The 14265-nt window shown below is 35.6% G+C and overlaps 1 protein-coding gene across 1 annotated transcript in view; it reads right to left on the bottom strand.

Annotated features, from left to right (window-relative positions):
• Positions 1-9962, bottom strand: part of LOC104078832 (dolichyl-diphosphooligosaccharide--protein glycosyltransferase subunit STT3B-like) — a gene marked incomplete at its 5' end in the record, with an annotated part of 18366 nt that extends 8404 nt beyond the window's left edge. The window contains 8 exon segments of the mRNA XM_009580622.1: position 1; positions 3-120; positions 627-814; positions 1662-1873; positions 3601-3755; positions 5387-5435; positions 8098-8244; positions 9864-9962. The exon segment at position 1 is cut by the window's left edge and continues 71 nt beyond it. Coding sequence (XP_009578917.1) covers position 1; positions 3-120; positions 627-814; positions 1662-1873; positions 3601-3755; positions 5387-5435; positions 8098-8244; positions 9864-9962 — 969 coding nt within the window.
• Between the last annotated feature and the right edge of the window lie 4303 nt (positions 9963-14265).

Here is a 14265-nt window from a genome sequence, read left to right as displayed (position 1 = left end):
TTAGCCTTCCCTGCTATCTGGTAGCCATAGTCCCACCATGACATCACTCTGGCATGCTCGTCTGTGTTTTGTCTCAGCCAGTAGTAGGCTTCTCTGAAGTCATCTAGGATATTCCGAGTGCTGGAAAACAGAGTTCATTTTATTCACATCAGTACAAATACTAGCAACAAATTAACTACACCATGATAAATTCGGGCTCACAAATAAAAGGTTTTCTTATCCGTTCAGCTCCCTTTGAGGGCTTCAGTCACCAGCAGTCGTAAGTTTGAACCCACTGATGGCTGAACAGCCAGAAGCTGAGCTGCTTTTGAAGATGTGACTAAATGCGTTTCCAGTCTAATATATATTCATAAACAAGTTTTCCCAATTAACTCAAAAACTTTGTTTTTTTAAAACATCATCTTTATTGGCTTTGGATAGGATTATTTTTATGTATTTACATTAAATATTTCATAAAATGTTGTATCTTTTTGAAAAGTAGAGTATTAAGAATTTTTTATTCAGGTCACAATTCTGCCTTAATATAATAAGAAGTGATTAAAGGAAGGTAAAGCAAATTGCTAATGCAAAGGAAGTAGAAAGTCTTTTGCCCTTTAATTATTTTCAGACCTGTAGACCTTACTTACCCATCATGGTTATAGGAAGCGAGAACAACACTAGGGCTGGAGTATGCATTGCTAGTTACCCAGGTACAGTGAACAGCAAACATCATCAACAACATCAGCATCAGCATAGTAACAATGTTTTTGATATTGGGACCTAGTCCTTCTTCTGTTTTTTCCTGTTCAGATACATGTTTTCTCACTTTGCCTGCCTAAACAAACACAAATATATCTGTTATGGCAACTTTTATCACCCTTGATAATTGAACCCATGCCTTTTTCTTCACCACATGCACCCCATAAATGCTACAGGATACTATAAAGCTAAACCAAGTTGTAGCATAAATCAACGAAGTATGCACAACAATACTTTGACAATCCAGCAACTTGTAAAAATGGATGATTCCTTGAAAGCCTCTTTCAGAAGGAAAAAAAACCTATTAATTGAGGGTCAATGAACAACTTCTTTGGTTTGGCTCAGTACGATGATGCTTTTTTATAAGGCAGGGTGGAAGACAGAAAAGCACAGCTATTTACCGTGAGGAAAAGGGGGAAACCCAAGGCTCATGCATTGTCAGGGTCAGTATAACAAAGCCTAAGAGATAAAAAAATGAGTACCTAACAGCATCTTCTTCATGATGAAGAGAGTATGCAAGTTTATGTATAGAAATACTTTTCCATAAAACATATTATTCTTTATTTTCACCATGTCTTAGAGGAAATACAAGAGGGAAACATGGAGACATTCAGTGACACAGAACTGCTATAACTAGTCAAGGAGAGCAAGCAACTGTTTGCCATCACTTCTCTAAAAAGCTGGGTTAACTTTGTATACTTCCTTTAGGTTAAAGGTTCACCACTGATCAAGCTAGAAGGAACCACTGATTTTTTTTTCAGGACATCAGTTACACCTTATTGGAGAACATCAATACTTGTTCTAAATTTAAATGCTAGTGAGTCAGACCTTGAGTGGCATTTAAAATATTCTGACCAAAAGAAAAAAAAGGTAATAAAAATAAGCTGGTTTCTGCCTTCTAACTTTTGTTCCCTCCCCCTCACCTTATCATACAGGTTGCCAGGGTTCCTTTTGTCATCCTCATCACTGCTGTCCTCTATTGGTGGATTTTCCCTCTTCATATCATCACCCAAATAACGCTCAAAGACATTGGAGAAAGCAATTGCAGACAGCATACAGACCACTGGAGTCAAAGTGAGCATCAGACGAACCATCACACCAGCAAAGTAAACAGCGCTGATTGCATACAGAGCAACTGCAAAGAAACAAATCTACTGATGACATTTAGAAAATAACATTCACTGTGACTGCACACGTACATCCTCTCCATAAAACTACTTCTGGAAGTGGGTTGAGCATCTGTGTGTATAAAGACTTGAGTATGCATCTTGCATTTCATTGCTTTTTAATTTACAGAGATACAGTTCACTTAATGTTTATCCCTTTTAAGCCTCAAACCCTTCCTGAAGTTCATCTTGACAACCGTTAACAATAACACAACCCCATTTTCATATTCATTAATAATGTGTCAGAAGATACATTATTAGTGAAATTTAATATCACACTCCAAAAATACTACTGGAATAATAGGCAGTTTCATTTGATTAAAAAAACCAAACAAGTTATTGAAACTTGAAAAAGCAAAAGGAAGTGTTAGAATTTCATGTAAATATCAAATTTTAATTTAAGTTAGAGATATCTGTGGACAAATTGGGGGCTTGTCTACATTATAATTCCATACAGACAAATAATATGATATTGCGAGCCCTATTCTGAAGCAAGTTTTCCTGAATGGTATTATCTCCACTTCCCACCCCCCAAAAACACCCCCAAGATTTTCAGAATAGTAAGGAATATTCAGAACACTTTTCTTAGAAGGAAAAAAACCCAAACCAACCAGTATGCACTGGTTAGAAACATCTATTGTTCAAGCAATAGTGGTTATTCCTTGTGTGCTACAGTTGAACAATAAACTTTTGTGAAAGATTTGCCACGGAAACCATGAAGGGACACTGATTTATCGGATTACATTACATAAATATTTTCTGCTTTGTAGTGAAGTAGTATGGCTCTCCATTCTCACTCTCATAGGTCTCTTTAAGCCGACTTAAATGGATGATGCAGCAGTAGGAGGCTGAAAGCGAGTTGCCCAGCACTGGTCTTGACAAGGACTCATTGTAAGCCACAGAGCCACTGGATTTAACACAGCAAATGTTCCCGCTGCCCACACACCTCTTAGGTAATCCTAAGAGGCAGCTATATTGGTCTGGAGCCTCCTGTCCCAGTAAAAGCCCAAGACCCGAGTGATCTTCACTTCTCCATATGGGCTATAGCTTCAAATTACATCCTTACAAGCCTCATTCATAATCTTAAAAGTCTGCTTTCACAGTACAGCTTCATACCAATGAACAATTTGTTGTCACTGACATAGGGAGACCTCACACCTCTGCTTAGGCTTGTGTCTTATCTAGCACTTGTTCCACAGCAAGTGATTCCGTTCACTAAAATAGCAGAAAATCTGCAAAGAAAAGGCATTTTGAATCATCATCTGTGGTGGGATGAGTGCCAGACACCCAGGGAAGGGTCGGTTGCCTTGTAGCCTGCGTGGGGAAGGGACCTTTCCTTTGCTCTGAGCTGTTCATCTGGCTGAACTGTACTGTGGAACTGCACCCCAGCGCACGGTTTGCAAGATCAGCATGCGGAGGAGCATGCAACTCCAGCCGCAGAACAGAACCATACCGACAAATATTTTGATCCCACCTCTTGGGACGATACTTCGTCACCATTTCACCAATCTCTGCATTTTTATAAATGGTTTTAAATACTGCTGGGTGCAGGCACCTTTTAATAATCATCTTTAAACACATCACTTTTAAACCTTTTTCAGAATAAGCCATATACCAGCTTTGAGCAAACAAAACCAAAATAGAATTAAGTTGAAGACAAGATTTTTCAAAACAATTTTAAAATATTTTCTCTTACCAAAGACTCTTTCATCATTGATGTTTTTGATACAGAACCACAGCCCTGCTGGGAAAGTACACACGAGAATATGCAGATCAAAAAAGAAGGAAACCCATGTTGTAGGCTGATGCTCAGACACAGAGGCAATGATCGGGATGTGAATTTTCGCATACCTTTTTTAAAAAAAATTCAGTTCAAATTATTTTGAAAAGATAAAATTATTAAAACTTGTAAACATTAGGAATTCTGAAATTCATTTCAAAGGAAGCATTTAAATTTAAAATGGCAAGTGCTCTATTCAGCAGAAATCTGATGAAACTTTTATACCAAAAAAGTCCCCAGGTCTTACTGTATTTAGGAAGTATTTGGTGTATAGAGTTATTTAAAACACCAATATAAAGGATTATTTCCATACTAATTGAAAGAATGAAAATTACAGATGTTTTGTTTTATTATGGCTAAATATGATGCCAAATTCACCAAAATGAAAACACGCAGCTACGGAAGCCCCATCATTACATTTTGAAGAGATAATCATCCATGCCAGTAAGTCTCCTAGATTTTTAACATTGTATTTCGAAAACTCTCCTCTACACAGAATACGTTCATTTTCTTAGCACAGAAAGTTACAGTATTAAATACCAGACCAGTTACTGACACCCCCACATTCTTTTAGATGCTGAAAAAAAAATCAGGCCTTGTCTACACTTGGAAATACATGTCAACTAAACAACATGTCAAACACTCAGTGCAGACAAGGACAAAACTGTGTTCTATATTGAAGACAGCTATACATACGGACCTAATCTGGGGTGCTGATGATGATGACTGAATGGTGAGGTATCAAACATATGTCCTTTTCTTCACTGAGATCTAGTTCTCATTCAAAACTGAATTGTGTGTTTTAACACAATATGATTTTCTAATGTAGACAAGCCCTCAAAAGTTTAATGCTTTGTATATATATAGACCACTTCATTTATAGGCAAAGAACAACATCTATATGTTCTTCAAATAAATCTCAGGCTTCTTTACTGACATCTATTCTGCTACATTTATTACAGAGTTGGTACAGAATCCTGTATGGGTTGGACTTTGCAGCCTGAAAAAACCTGAATTGCCAAAGTTTGAAGTTCTCCTATCCCTGCTTCAATCTTAAAAAAATCTACCAATTGAATTTCACCTTAAATACATTTATCTGAGAAAAATATCTTCCGTTTTATTCCTATTCTCCTGGCTGGCTAAAGAATCCAACATTAGATTTTTAAAGGTTAACTAAAACAAAACATTAACTAACACGGGTTTTTACCCGTGAAAACACACACGAATAAACCAGAATTGTTCAGAGTAGACATCTGTATATGCAAAACAGATGTATGAACATCATTAACAGGCAACATGCAAGATCATATGTGCAACATCTTTGCGATTTTGTGCAATGTTGCGCAATGAAAATAGTGTAAGTTTAAGGCTCTTAATAATTTTTAAATGTGTCCTCAAATATTGGTGCAGCTTTTGGTTATTTTATGCTGAGAAGCACTACAATTTCATATAGAAAAACATACCATTACACATTCAAAGACTTCCAAAGAAGCAAGAAATTTAATAGACAAATGAGTGAAATGGTTGCAAAGATCATGAAACAGTTACTACAAGTGCTTTCTTTAGATAACTGATTAAAGCCCACTATATTCTTCTTGACTGAAATACTAAATGGATTTGAGGATGAAGAGAACAAAAGATTGTTAGTTTTCAGTAGAATGCTATTGATAGCTAAATCCTTATATCTTTTATCCTTACTTACCCAGTGTCCCACAATGAATAAAATCTGCCACTCCAAGGAGCAATATAACCTGAAAAAGAGAAGGGGGGAAAAAAACCCTTTTGCTGCCTAGGTATTTAAATGCAATAATTTTTCTACTCCCTCAAATTATAGCACAAAACCAAAGAAATTTCATTGAACTTGTAATATATGTGAACCAGACCTACTACATTAGGCAGGCTATAAAGTCTACCAACCATGAAGCTAGTTTTAGAAGAACACACTCTTACAGGATCACATTGTACTTGTTGAGTATCAAGACATGCACACCTCCAAAAGTCAAACCAATGAATAATAAATAAAATATTTCCCAAAGAATATGACAGATAGCAACCTGCACTCTGTAAAGAAGTATAAGAAAAAGAAAACATAATTGATAAGACAGTATTTAATTTTTCTGAAATGCCTAAGCAGGAAACTGGGAACAATCTATAGCCAAAACACCGATACTCTTATTGTTTCTCTACAGATGGATCTACATGTGGCATGGAATATAAAAGCTGCTAGTAGACATGGCGACAAGCTTTACTTATTATTTTTTGTTAAACAAAGCCTTTAGATACTTGAATATCATAAGATGAAAAGAAACAGTGTCATTATCAGATGAAAGATAAAAATTATTATTAAGTTATTAGTAAGATCCTTCTTAAATTTTATTTCTACTTTCCTTGCAACTGTTTCAGCTCCCTCTGAAGACAGATACAGACAAGCTGAAACAAGAGAAAGTTAAATCCTTTTATTTATTACCCAAGTCTTTGCACAGGACACAGTAAATCTTCCCTCTACATGATATTTAGAATTAGTGTAATCTGATTGAAGATTTTAGTTTAATATCTAGTTTAGACATTTAAATATTGTGGTTAACGTTCTACAACAAGACATATTTTTCCCTTCAGTCTTCGGATGCAAAGCTTTCTCCCAGACCACTGCACGCACAAGAAGAAGGAGCTGCCAGCAGATGGGGAACTACCGGTTATGTTCTTGTCTGGATGCACCCCAAACATGAGATTAGATGGCATTCACCTGAGGCTGCTGAAAGAGTTGGCCAATATGATAACTACCCACCATCTTCATGAGGGTGATAAGGGAGGCCCCTGGTGCTTGGTAAATGGCTAATGCTACACCTCTAAGAAAGGCAAGAAGGAATATGCAGGAAACTACAGGCCAGCAACCTGACTCCCTGAAAAGATCATGGAGCACAGCCTCCTGAAATACATTATTAAATGCTTTTTGAACCATTTTCCTCATTTCTCATTTATAAGCTGAAGAAGAATGGGCTGGACAAACAGACCGTTTGATGGGTTGAAAATTGGCTGTACTGACAAGCTCAAAGTAGTACTCAGTGGATTTGGGTCCAGCTAGTGGCTAGTAAAAAGTGAAAATATCCCAGAGGCCAAAACAGTGAACAGTGCTAAATTGAAAAGAGTGGCTGACATGCCTTATGGTAGGCAGGACTTCAATCCAGAACCTCAAATCCCTTCTTGAGGTGCTGCACCTGGGATACAGGGTCCTGATATGGGCACCCTTCTGCAAGAGGATTATTAAGAAAATAGAGAGGGATCAGAGTGCTGTGAGATGGTCAGGAGCCCAGACTGCACAGCGTACCAGAAGCTGAGGGAACGAGGTTTGTTCCATCTGGTGAAGCAGCGATACTGATCAGTGCATTTCAGAAGTTGAAATCAACACTTCCTAAGAACTGCAACAGAAGACATATTTTGCTGCACACTGAGATTAGAAGCCAAATTTTGTTCTGATATGCCAGTCTGAAAATTTTTGCTAAGTATTAGTAGGACCTGCTCATACATACTGAAGAGCAAATCATAAACCATCAAGTTTTAGAAGACTTTAAAAAAAATAGAGATGCTAAGTATTCTTTTGGAAAAATGCTATTAACTGTTAAACAACTGATACAAAAAAAATTTGCACCAGAAACATTGCTAAAAAGAAGTACAAGAAAGAAGTCAGTTAAAATAAAAACAAGTTACACCTCAGGAAAGTATTTTTTTTCTAAAATAAAACTCTGACAGAACACAACTGTACTTGAGATATAATATTAAGATTGTGCAATTTAAACCAAGCAGAAGTCAATTTTTGCATGGGTGACATATATTTAGCTAGGAAAATAAGACTGCTTTCTCTTCATCAGGGGGAGGAAGCATGCTTTTAGATCACCAAGGAAGTATACCATGGAATCAGAAGATGGCAGTGAGGCATCTGGGGATGGCAACCAAGCAAAGGCAAGCTTGTTTTTGTAAGATTGGGTAAAACTGCCTTGTAGACTGGAGGCTGAATCACAGAAGTAAAGTAGAACTTATAGACTAATTCCAGTCATACAGAAATCAGGTTCAAGTATTTCAGAAAGTAAGCAATCTGACCTTGACCTATCAATGCTATTCAGAATAGATTAGCTATATGTATTTTTATAAGACGCTTTGGCTATAGTTATGTTCCTCATCCAGTCTGACTTCTTACATCATCATGTGGATTGTGGATAAACCTGAAATATTGGAATGATACTACAAAGTTTTTTTTTTCTGCAGCCCAGAAAGCACAGTGAATTCCAACACACAGAAACACAGAGTAACATGGGCACTGGTTTGCTGTGGCATTGCCAACAACTACTTCAGACTATACCAAATGTTGACCATCTGGTTTACCTGCTCCAAAGGTAAACTAGTTTCACATTTATTTACCTGTGTATGTCAAATAGATGACACTCAGGAATACAATACCAGCAGCTAGTGAGACACCCAAGAAGAACAACGTCTGAAATTCTTGCTTTGTTAATCTGTCTCTCAGATACTGCAAAAATGCATATGCCTGCAGCAGTGCAAAAACACCTAAAGAAAGAGGAAAGTTTTTGTTTAAATGCTCAAAAGCAGTAACAGCTTTAAAGCAATTGGCATACTTTGGTTATATTTGAATTAGAAAAATAAATGTAAGGTACACCCTTACATCTAAAAACTAGTACAAAATCACTTTCTGACAAATAGCCTTTAATACTTAACAGGGATGATACTTTCTTGCAATGACAGAAACTTGCAATGAGATAAAATACTCTCCAAAACATTCTTTGCTTATTGTATCAAGAGCTCCAATACCCACAGCCTCTTTGCTCCCAAATTAAATTGGGGTAAGGGAGAGAATCACCTGAAAACTAGATTTCATTGATTATGACAAAAACATAGGTTAACATACGTAGACCTGGTGAAAAATTAAGACACAGACCCCAGGCAACAGAAAAACAAGGCTGATATAGAAACATATGGAAATTAAGCTACTGAACAAAACAGAAGGATTTAATGAAAGAAAAAAACTCCAAGCATTACGTGATACAGACAACTGAATTATATAAAGCTAGCACTGAAACACCAGAATTCACTGGGTAAGCACTCCACACCCTCAAAAACGCTGTTCAGAGTTCAACATTAAACCAGAACTCGGACACTATTTTTCTGTTGTTATTCATTTCAATGTATGTAATCAGATCAATCCAATGATTAGTCCATTCAAAAGTGAAAATTCACTAGTAGCTGGCAGAAGAAAAAAGTAGAACTCAAGTGTATGGTCTTTGTTCAATTTAACAATAGATTTGAGGTGCACAATGTTGAAATTCACTAGTTCTGAACTTCTAGAGAAAGACACAAACTCTATTCACTAAATAAATGCAAAATTCTTCAGATGCAAAATGTGGTTTGATAATCTTTACTCTTTCCATTATATTCAGATGAAAAAAATTTGAATATTTAAAAGTATTTTTCTGGTAAGTTTTAATGATATTCCAATTGCTGTCCCAAATACATTTTGATAAGTGAGTATACATAATAAAAAACCTGAGGAATCTAACAAACTAAACTATATCACACAAACAGTGTATGCAGTTAAACATAAACCTACCAGTCTTAGCAGAGGTTATTGCTGTCAAGAAATCAAGATGTCTGACTGTTAACAACTATTGAAAAATCATCTTACTTTAAAGAAATAAAAAGAATCAAACAAGACTGAAATCAGTTATTTAAAAATCAGCCTCCTGATTAGTAATTTAAGTAATTTGTATTTAGCCCACCTTGAAAAATTACAGAAGACTATCAACTACAAAACCAAATTGCTCAGTATAAACTGTGTTTACCAAGAAGGAATGTTTCAACTGTACAATGCTTGAAGGCAACATTATATTGCAAAACAGTAGAGATTATCAATGTGTAAAATAAGTGCTTGCCAGAATGTGTAACTGATCCAGTGTTATGGAGGCGTTTTACCTCCATTAGCTCACACAAAGAAGGATAATGTGTCAACTAGAAAGAAAACTTCCCTACAGACACTAAATTGTACCTCTTTTTCTTTAACAATTTGGTTTGTTAGTATGTATTCTTTCTAATACAAGGAAACAAAGCCGCAAGGGTTTGAGGTTTTCTTGTGCTAAGCAGGCTGTTTGGAAGCAGACATTTAATTTTCTTACCTGCAGCTGCCATGTGTTCACTTGTTCTAATTGGCTGAAATCCCACAAAGGGTATCTGCATCGATAATATTAACCCCACAATGTAGAAAGTGCTATATGCTAGGAAAAAAAGAGTAAGGAGAGAGGAGGAAGAGAAATGTCGGAAGAAAATGAATACACACATTTCAAAAAGGATTGGTTCCATAGCAGAGTTCATCCTCCCCCCAACTTCAGTGACACTGAAACAGAACCGTATCATTTAAATATTTCAGCCATCCTAATGACTTTTTCCTCCTTTGATTACAATAAATCTGCCTATTGCATCCAATTTTAGAGGAAATAGCAAAGCATTGTTGTTCCTAATTGCATTGTTTTTTCTCCTCTTAGGGAAATAAACCATCTATCCAAGATGCTCTAGCTTGGAAATAGTTTTCTCTTCCCATCTTGTTTTCGCGGGGCACGGGTGGAGGGGAAGAGCTCTCATATAACAAGTGACAAACAAAAGCTTTCTATATGAGGACAAACTGAGGGACCAGACCTCAAAGAAGTAAAACATTTAAGAGTCCACTACCCACGTAGAAAATGCAAAGAGTATGCTTGTTCTTTTTTTAACACAAGAGCAGAGGCATGCCAAGAAACTGAAAAGCAATAGAATTAAAAATTAATATTAAGCACATGTATTAATAGATCTATATTGACCATGGGGATATAGATAATCATAACCCCTCAGAAAGCAGAGGCCAAGAATATAATTAATATTAATATTAGTATGAATAATATGAATTATTATTATGTATGCACTAAGATTCATATACTTTATTTTGACAGGGTTTTGGTCCTCAGTATTCCAGGATGAAGAAGAGAGGAGAGGGGAAGAGAGAAATACCAACTCTGAACAGCTGTGAGTCCGATTACATTTGAAGTAACCAGCCAACAAGTCCAAATGAAGTTTTGTTCCTTCAGTGGCAAACAGCAATAATCCACCTCCCAGATTTTTAAACACTCCTACAAATCATAAACCACTGTCTTTGTTACAGCCTTGATCTTATGAAAAGATCCCTGTTCTCATACAATCTGTTACTAATCTCCATGAGAACAGAACCATCATTTACCAGTGGTATTGTTTCCATAGCACCTGTGTGGTCTCACTGGGGGATTATGCTCCCAGGGTACCGTATGCTTTCCAAAAGTCACAGAAATGACTGTGATACTTCCAAACACTTGCTGACTTTTCTGGTGTATTCTTTCAAGGATCTGTATGGCACTACTTGGCCTAGCTACTGATCTATTCCCTCTTAAGTCACTGAAACACATTTTTGCTGTAGGAAGCTCATTTTTTGAAGAATTCACTACAACATAAATCATTTATTGTACCATGAAAGTGTTACAACACTGCCATCCTGTGGAAGTTCAATGATTGGCATAAATCACTACATTTCCCATTTGTTAGACCATTGTAAATCATCATTTTTAAGCCTAGTCCTGCAACTGTCATACTTTCTATGCCCACTTCCCCCCTCCTCACCCCGCATCCCTTACTCCCACTTCTTTCAAACAGCTATCGCATATTTCTGCTTGGTATTGAAAAAACCTGGCAATTTACACAGCAACACAGTTTTTCTAGGAACTTAGATACATCAAGGCGATGTATCATCACAAACTTTCCATGTTCCTTTACATTCTACTGTTTGCACAGTCTTTGCAAAAACAAGAAGTTAATTTTGATTCCTGCAAGCTACTCTCATGGTTTTAACTTTGACTAGGTTAAGAACAAACACATTCTGACCTACTGTGGATAAACTCATTTTACAAACAATTTTAGTTGCTGTACACTGCACAAACACAGGAAGAACCTACTGAAAAACTTCTCCAGAAAGTACTATCAAATACTTGACCACATACTTTCAATTAATGGATTATAATTACCAGAATAAACACGCATCATCTGAGGCTTTAGAATACTGATGTAGCTGATATAAATACATGCCTGCTCACTATGTAGATGATAAAATCCAATACATAGAACAAGGAATTATTGAAATTAAGTTTTACATTCTGGAAGATCCGTAAGTGTTTTGTTATTAAATATTCTGAAAAGTATACAGAACTTAAAAAATTGCACAGAAAAAAAATCAAATTGAAGTGAAAATTACCAAGTCTCTTACGTGTGCAAGCATGACTCAAATTTATATTGGTACCTTTCCAAATGTAAAACCATTTATTTTTTAAACATATGATAAACTACAAGAGAAACTACAAGTACAATAATAGAAAATAGTATCAATAGTTCCTGTATCTGAATAAAGAGGCTATTTACCTATACAAGTGCTGCTAATACACTGGAATTGTAGCACTTGTTCTTAATTATTAAGCTAGCAAGAGCTGAGTGAAAGATACTGACCGCTATCAAGACAAAAAAAAAAAAGCACAGCTTAAGCTTTCAAATGTAGGTAGCATGATCACCATTGATGCCAAGGGGGTCAGAAATTATCTGGCTGACAAATTATCTGGCCTGCAAGTCATAAAATATTTTAAAATTGGCAAAAAGTTCATGTTCTGGGAAATTTTTACTCATTAAGTGATTCTGAACACATTGCCAGGCATATTAGATCATGTCCCGTTAACCTTTTTCTCTGGCGTATGAACATCCATATGAAAAATATATACCAGGACTTTTTTTTTTTTAAAAAAAAACGTGGTGCTACCAAATATTGTTCTTTACATTTATGCTATTATATTAGATTAAACATTCATGAGTTACAAAAGTTAGGCTCATGCTAGTTTAAAATAAAACTAAGCAACTGATCTAGAGATTAAAAACCCCCAAATTCTTAGTAATAGTAAAATGGATGCAGATTTTACTAGCTACTGTCAGCTGACAATAGTTTACGGAAGTTTTAGCTGCACATTGGCATTTTTTTGAGAATTATGAGACTGCTGCAGGCACGCTAGCAATTGCATATCACGGAAGCTCCAAAAAGATCTTTATTCCCCCTACTTCAATGAGCTTTTGTAAACTCTTCTCCCTATCTGAATAGTTTGGAAGTGAAGCACACTCTAATTTCCTCCTAGAAGTGCTTGAACATTCTTACCTGCTTTACAAAAACATCCTGTTAAATAAACCTAGAAATCACATACTAATGCGAGACGTACAGACTTCTATGTGTAAGGCTTCCCATGAAAGCTTAAATTAAGCCAGCAGTTGCAATGAAACAGCAGAGCAGCAATCACATTTTCATTCTGACAACTCTGCTGAAGGACATCTCCCTCACAGCTGAAGGGCAATAACATCTCAAAACACTGTAGCTACCTGCAAAACAAACGTCTGCCAAAACCTTTAATTCATATGAACCTGCAGTACTATTTTTCCCAGACAAATTCAAAGACTAGTTCATTGAAAGCTGAAAAAGCAAGAGTACTTATTCTTTATTGTTTCTGGTTACCACATTGCTTCAGGATTTTATAATTAGTAGATTTAATTTTCTCTTGCCTAACACATAGAAATTGGAAAATGAAAATATTCAATAAAACAATTCTAAAAGCAAAACAAGATTTCCCCTTAAGTTATGAAGAAGTAGTAAATGAAGAAGTTAAGTAATACTAACATTAAAAATTAAAGGTGGGTTAGAGCTTTTTTCCTTTTTTTTTTTGAAAGAATTTCCATTTCTGAATTACATAAATAGATTAACGAAGCATGAAACCAATATTTATAGTTTTGGTAACAAAAATACAAAACTGAACTTGAGTAAATTGAGTAAATATTACAGTATATAATGGTTCAAGTATATATGTAAATATAGTAATTTCTCTAGCAGAGAAAAAAAAGCATTAAAATAATCAAAAATACAAAGATAAAACAGTATTAAAATGGGTAACAAAAATATATTTACAAAATGAAACATCCTGTGATATTACACTTGAACTCATACTATGTTCTCAAACTATCTGTTGTAAAGATTTCACATTATGGAGTCAAAAATGTTCTAGCTAACTTAGAAACCTTTGAATACCCAAAATGCTTATTCCATTCACACACCTACACCATGGCCAACTGATTTAATTCGTAAAGTCTCTGTAAAAACAGTTTACAGAGTATTTAAATGTCAGGCAAATCAATTAAAAAGTTAGCCTCCTAAGATCACTATTCACACGCTCCTGAAACTGGAAGGAAGGCTGACCCATTAACCCAATAAAATCTTCAGGATTCATGTGGAGTGGACAAACTTTTACACTACTTGTCAGACCAGGTTATATAAAACAACATGGCTGCTTAAAATTCCCTATGTCTTTTCTCATATATGTCACAATATACTATATATTTGCATAATTTCTCCTGCACAACTTTTTAAAAATAGCAATTGTTCAACATACTAGGAAAAGACAAAAATATGAAACATTATTACACACACACACATTATATATA

This window comes from Fulmarus glacialis, unplaced genomic scaffold (genome assembly GCF_000690835.1).
Source record: "Fulmarus glacialis isolate BGI_N327 unplaced genomic scaffold, ASM69083v1 scaffold12336, whole genome shotgun sequence".
NCBI classification, from domain to species: domain Eukaryota; kingdom Metazoa; phylum Chordata; class Aves; order Procellariiformes; family Procellariidae; genus Fulmarus; species Fulmarus glacialis.
This window is presented reverse-complemented; position numbering and strand designations above follow the sequence as displayed.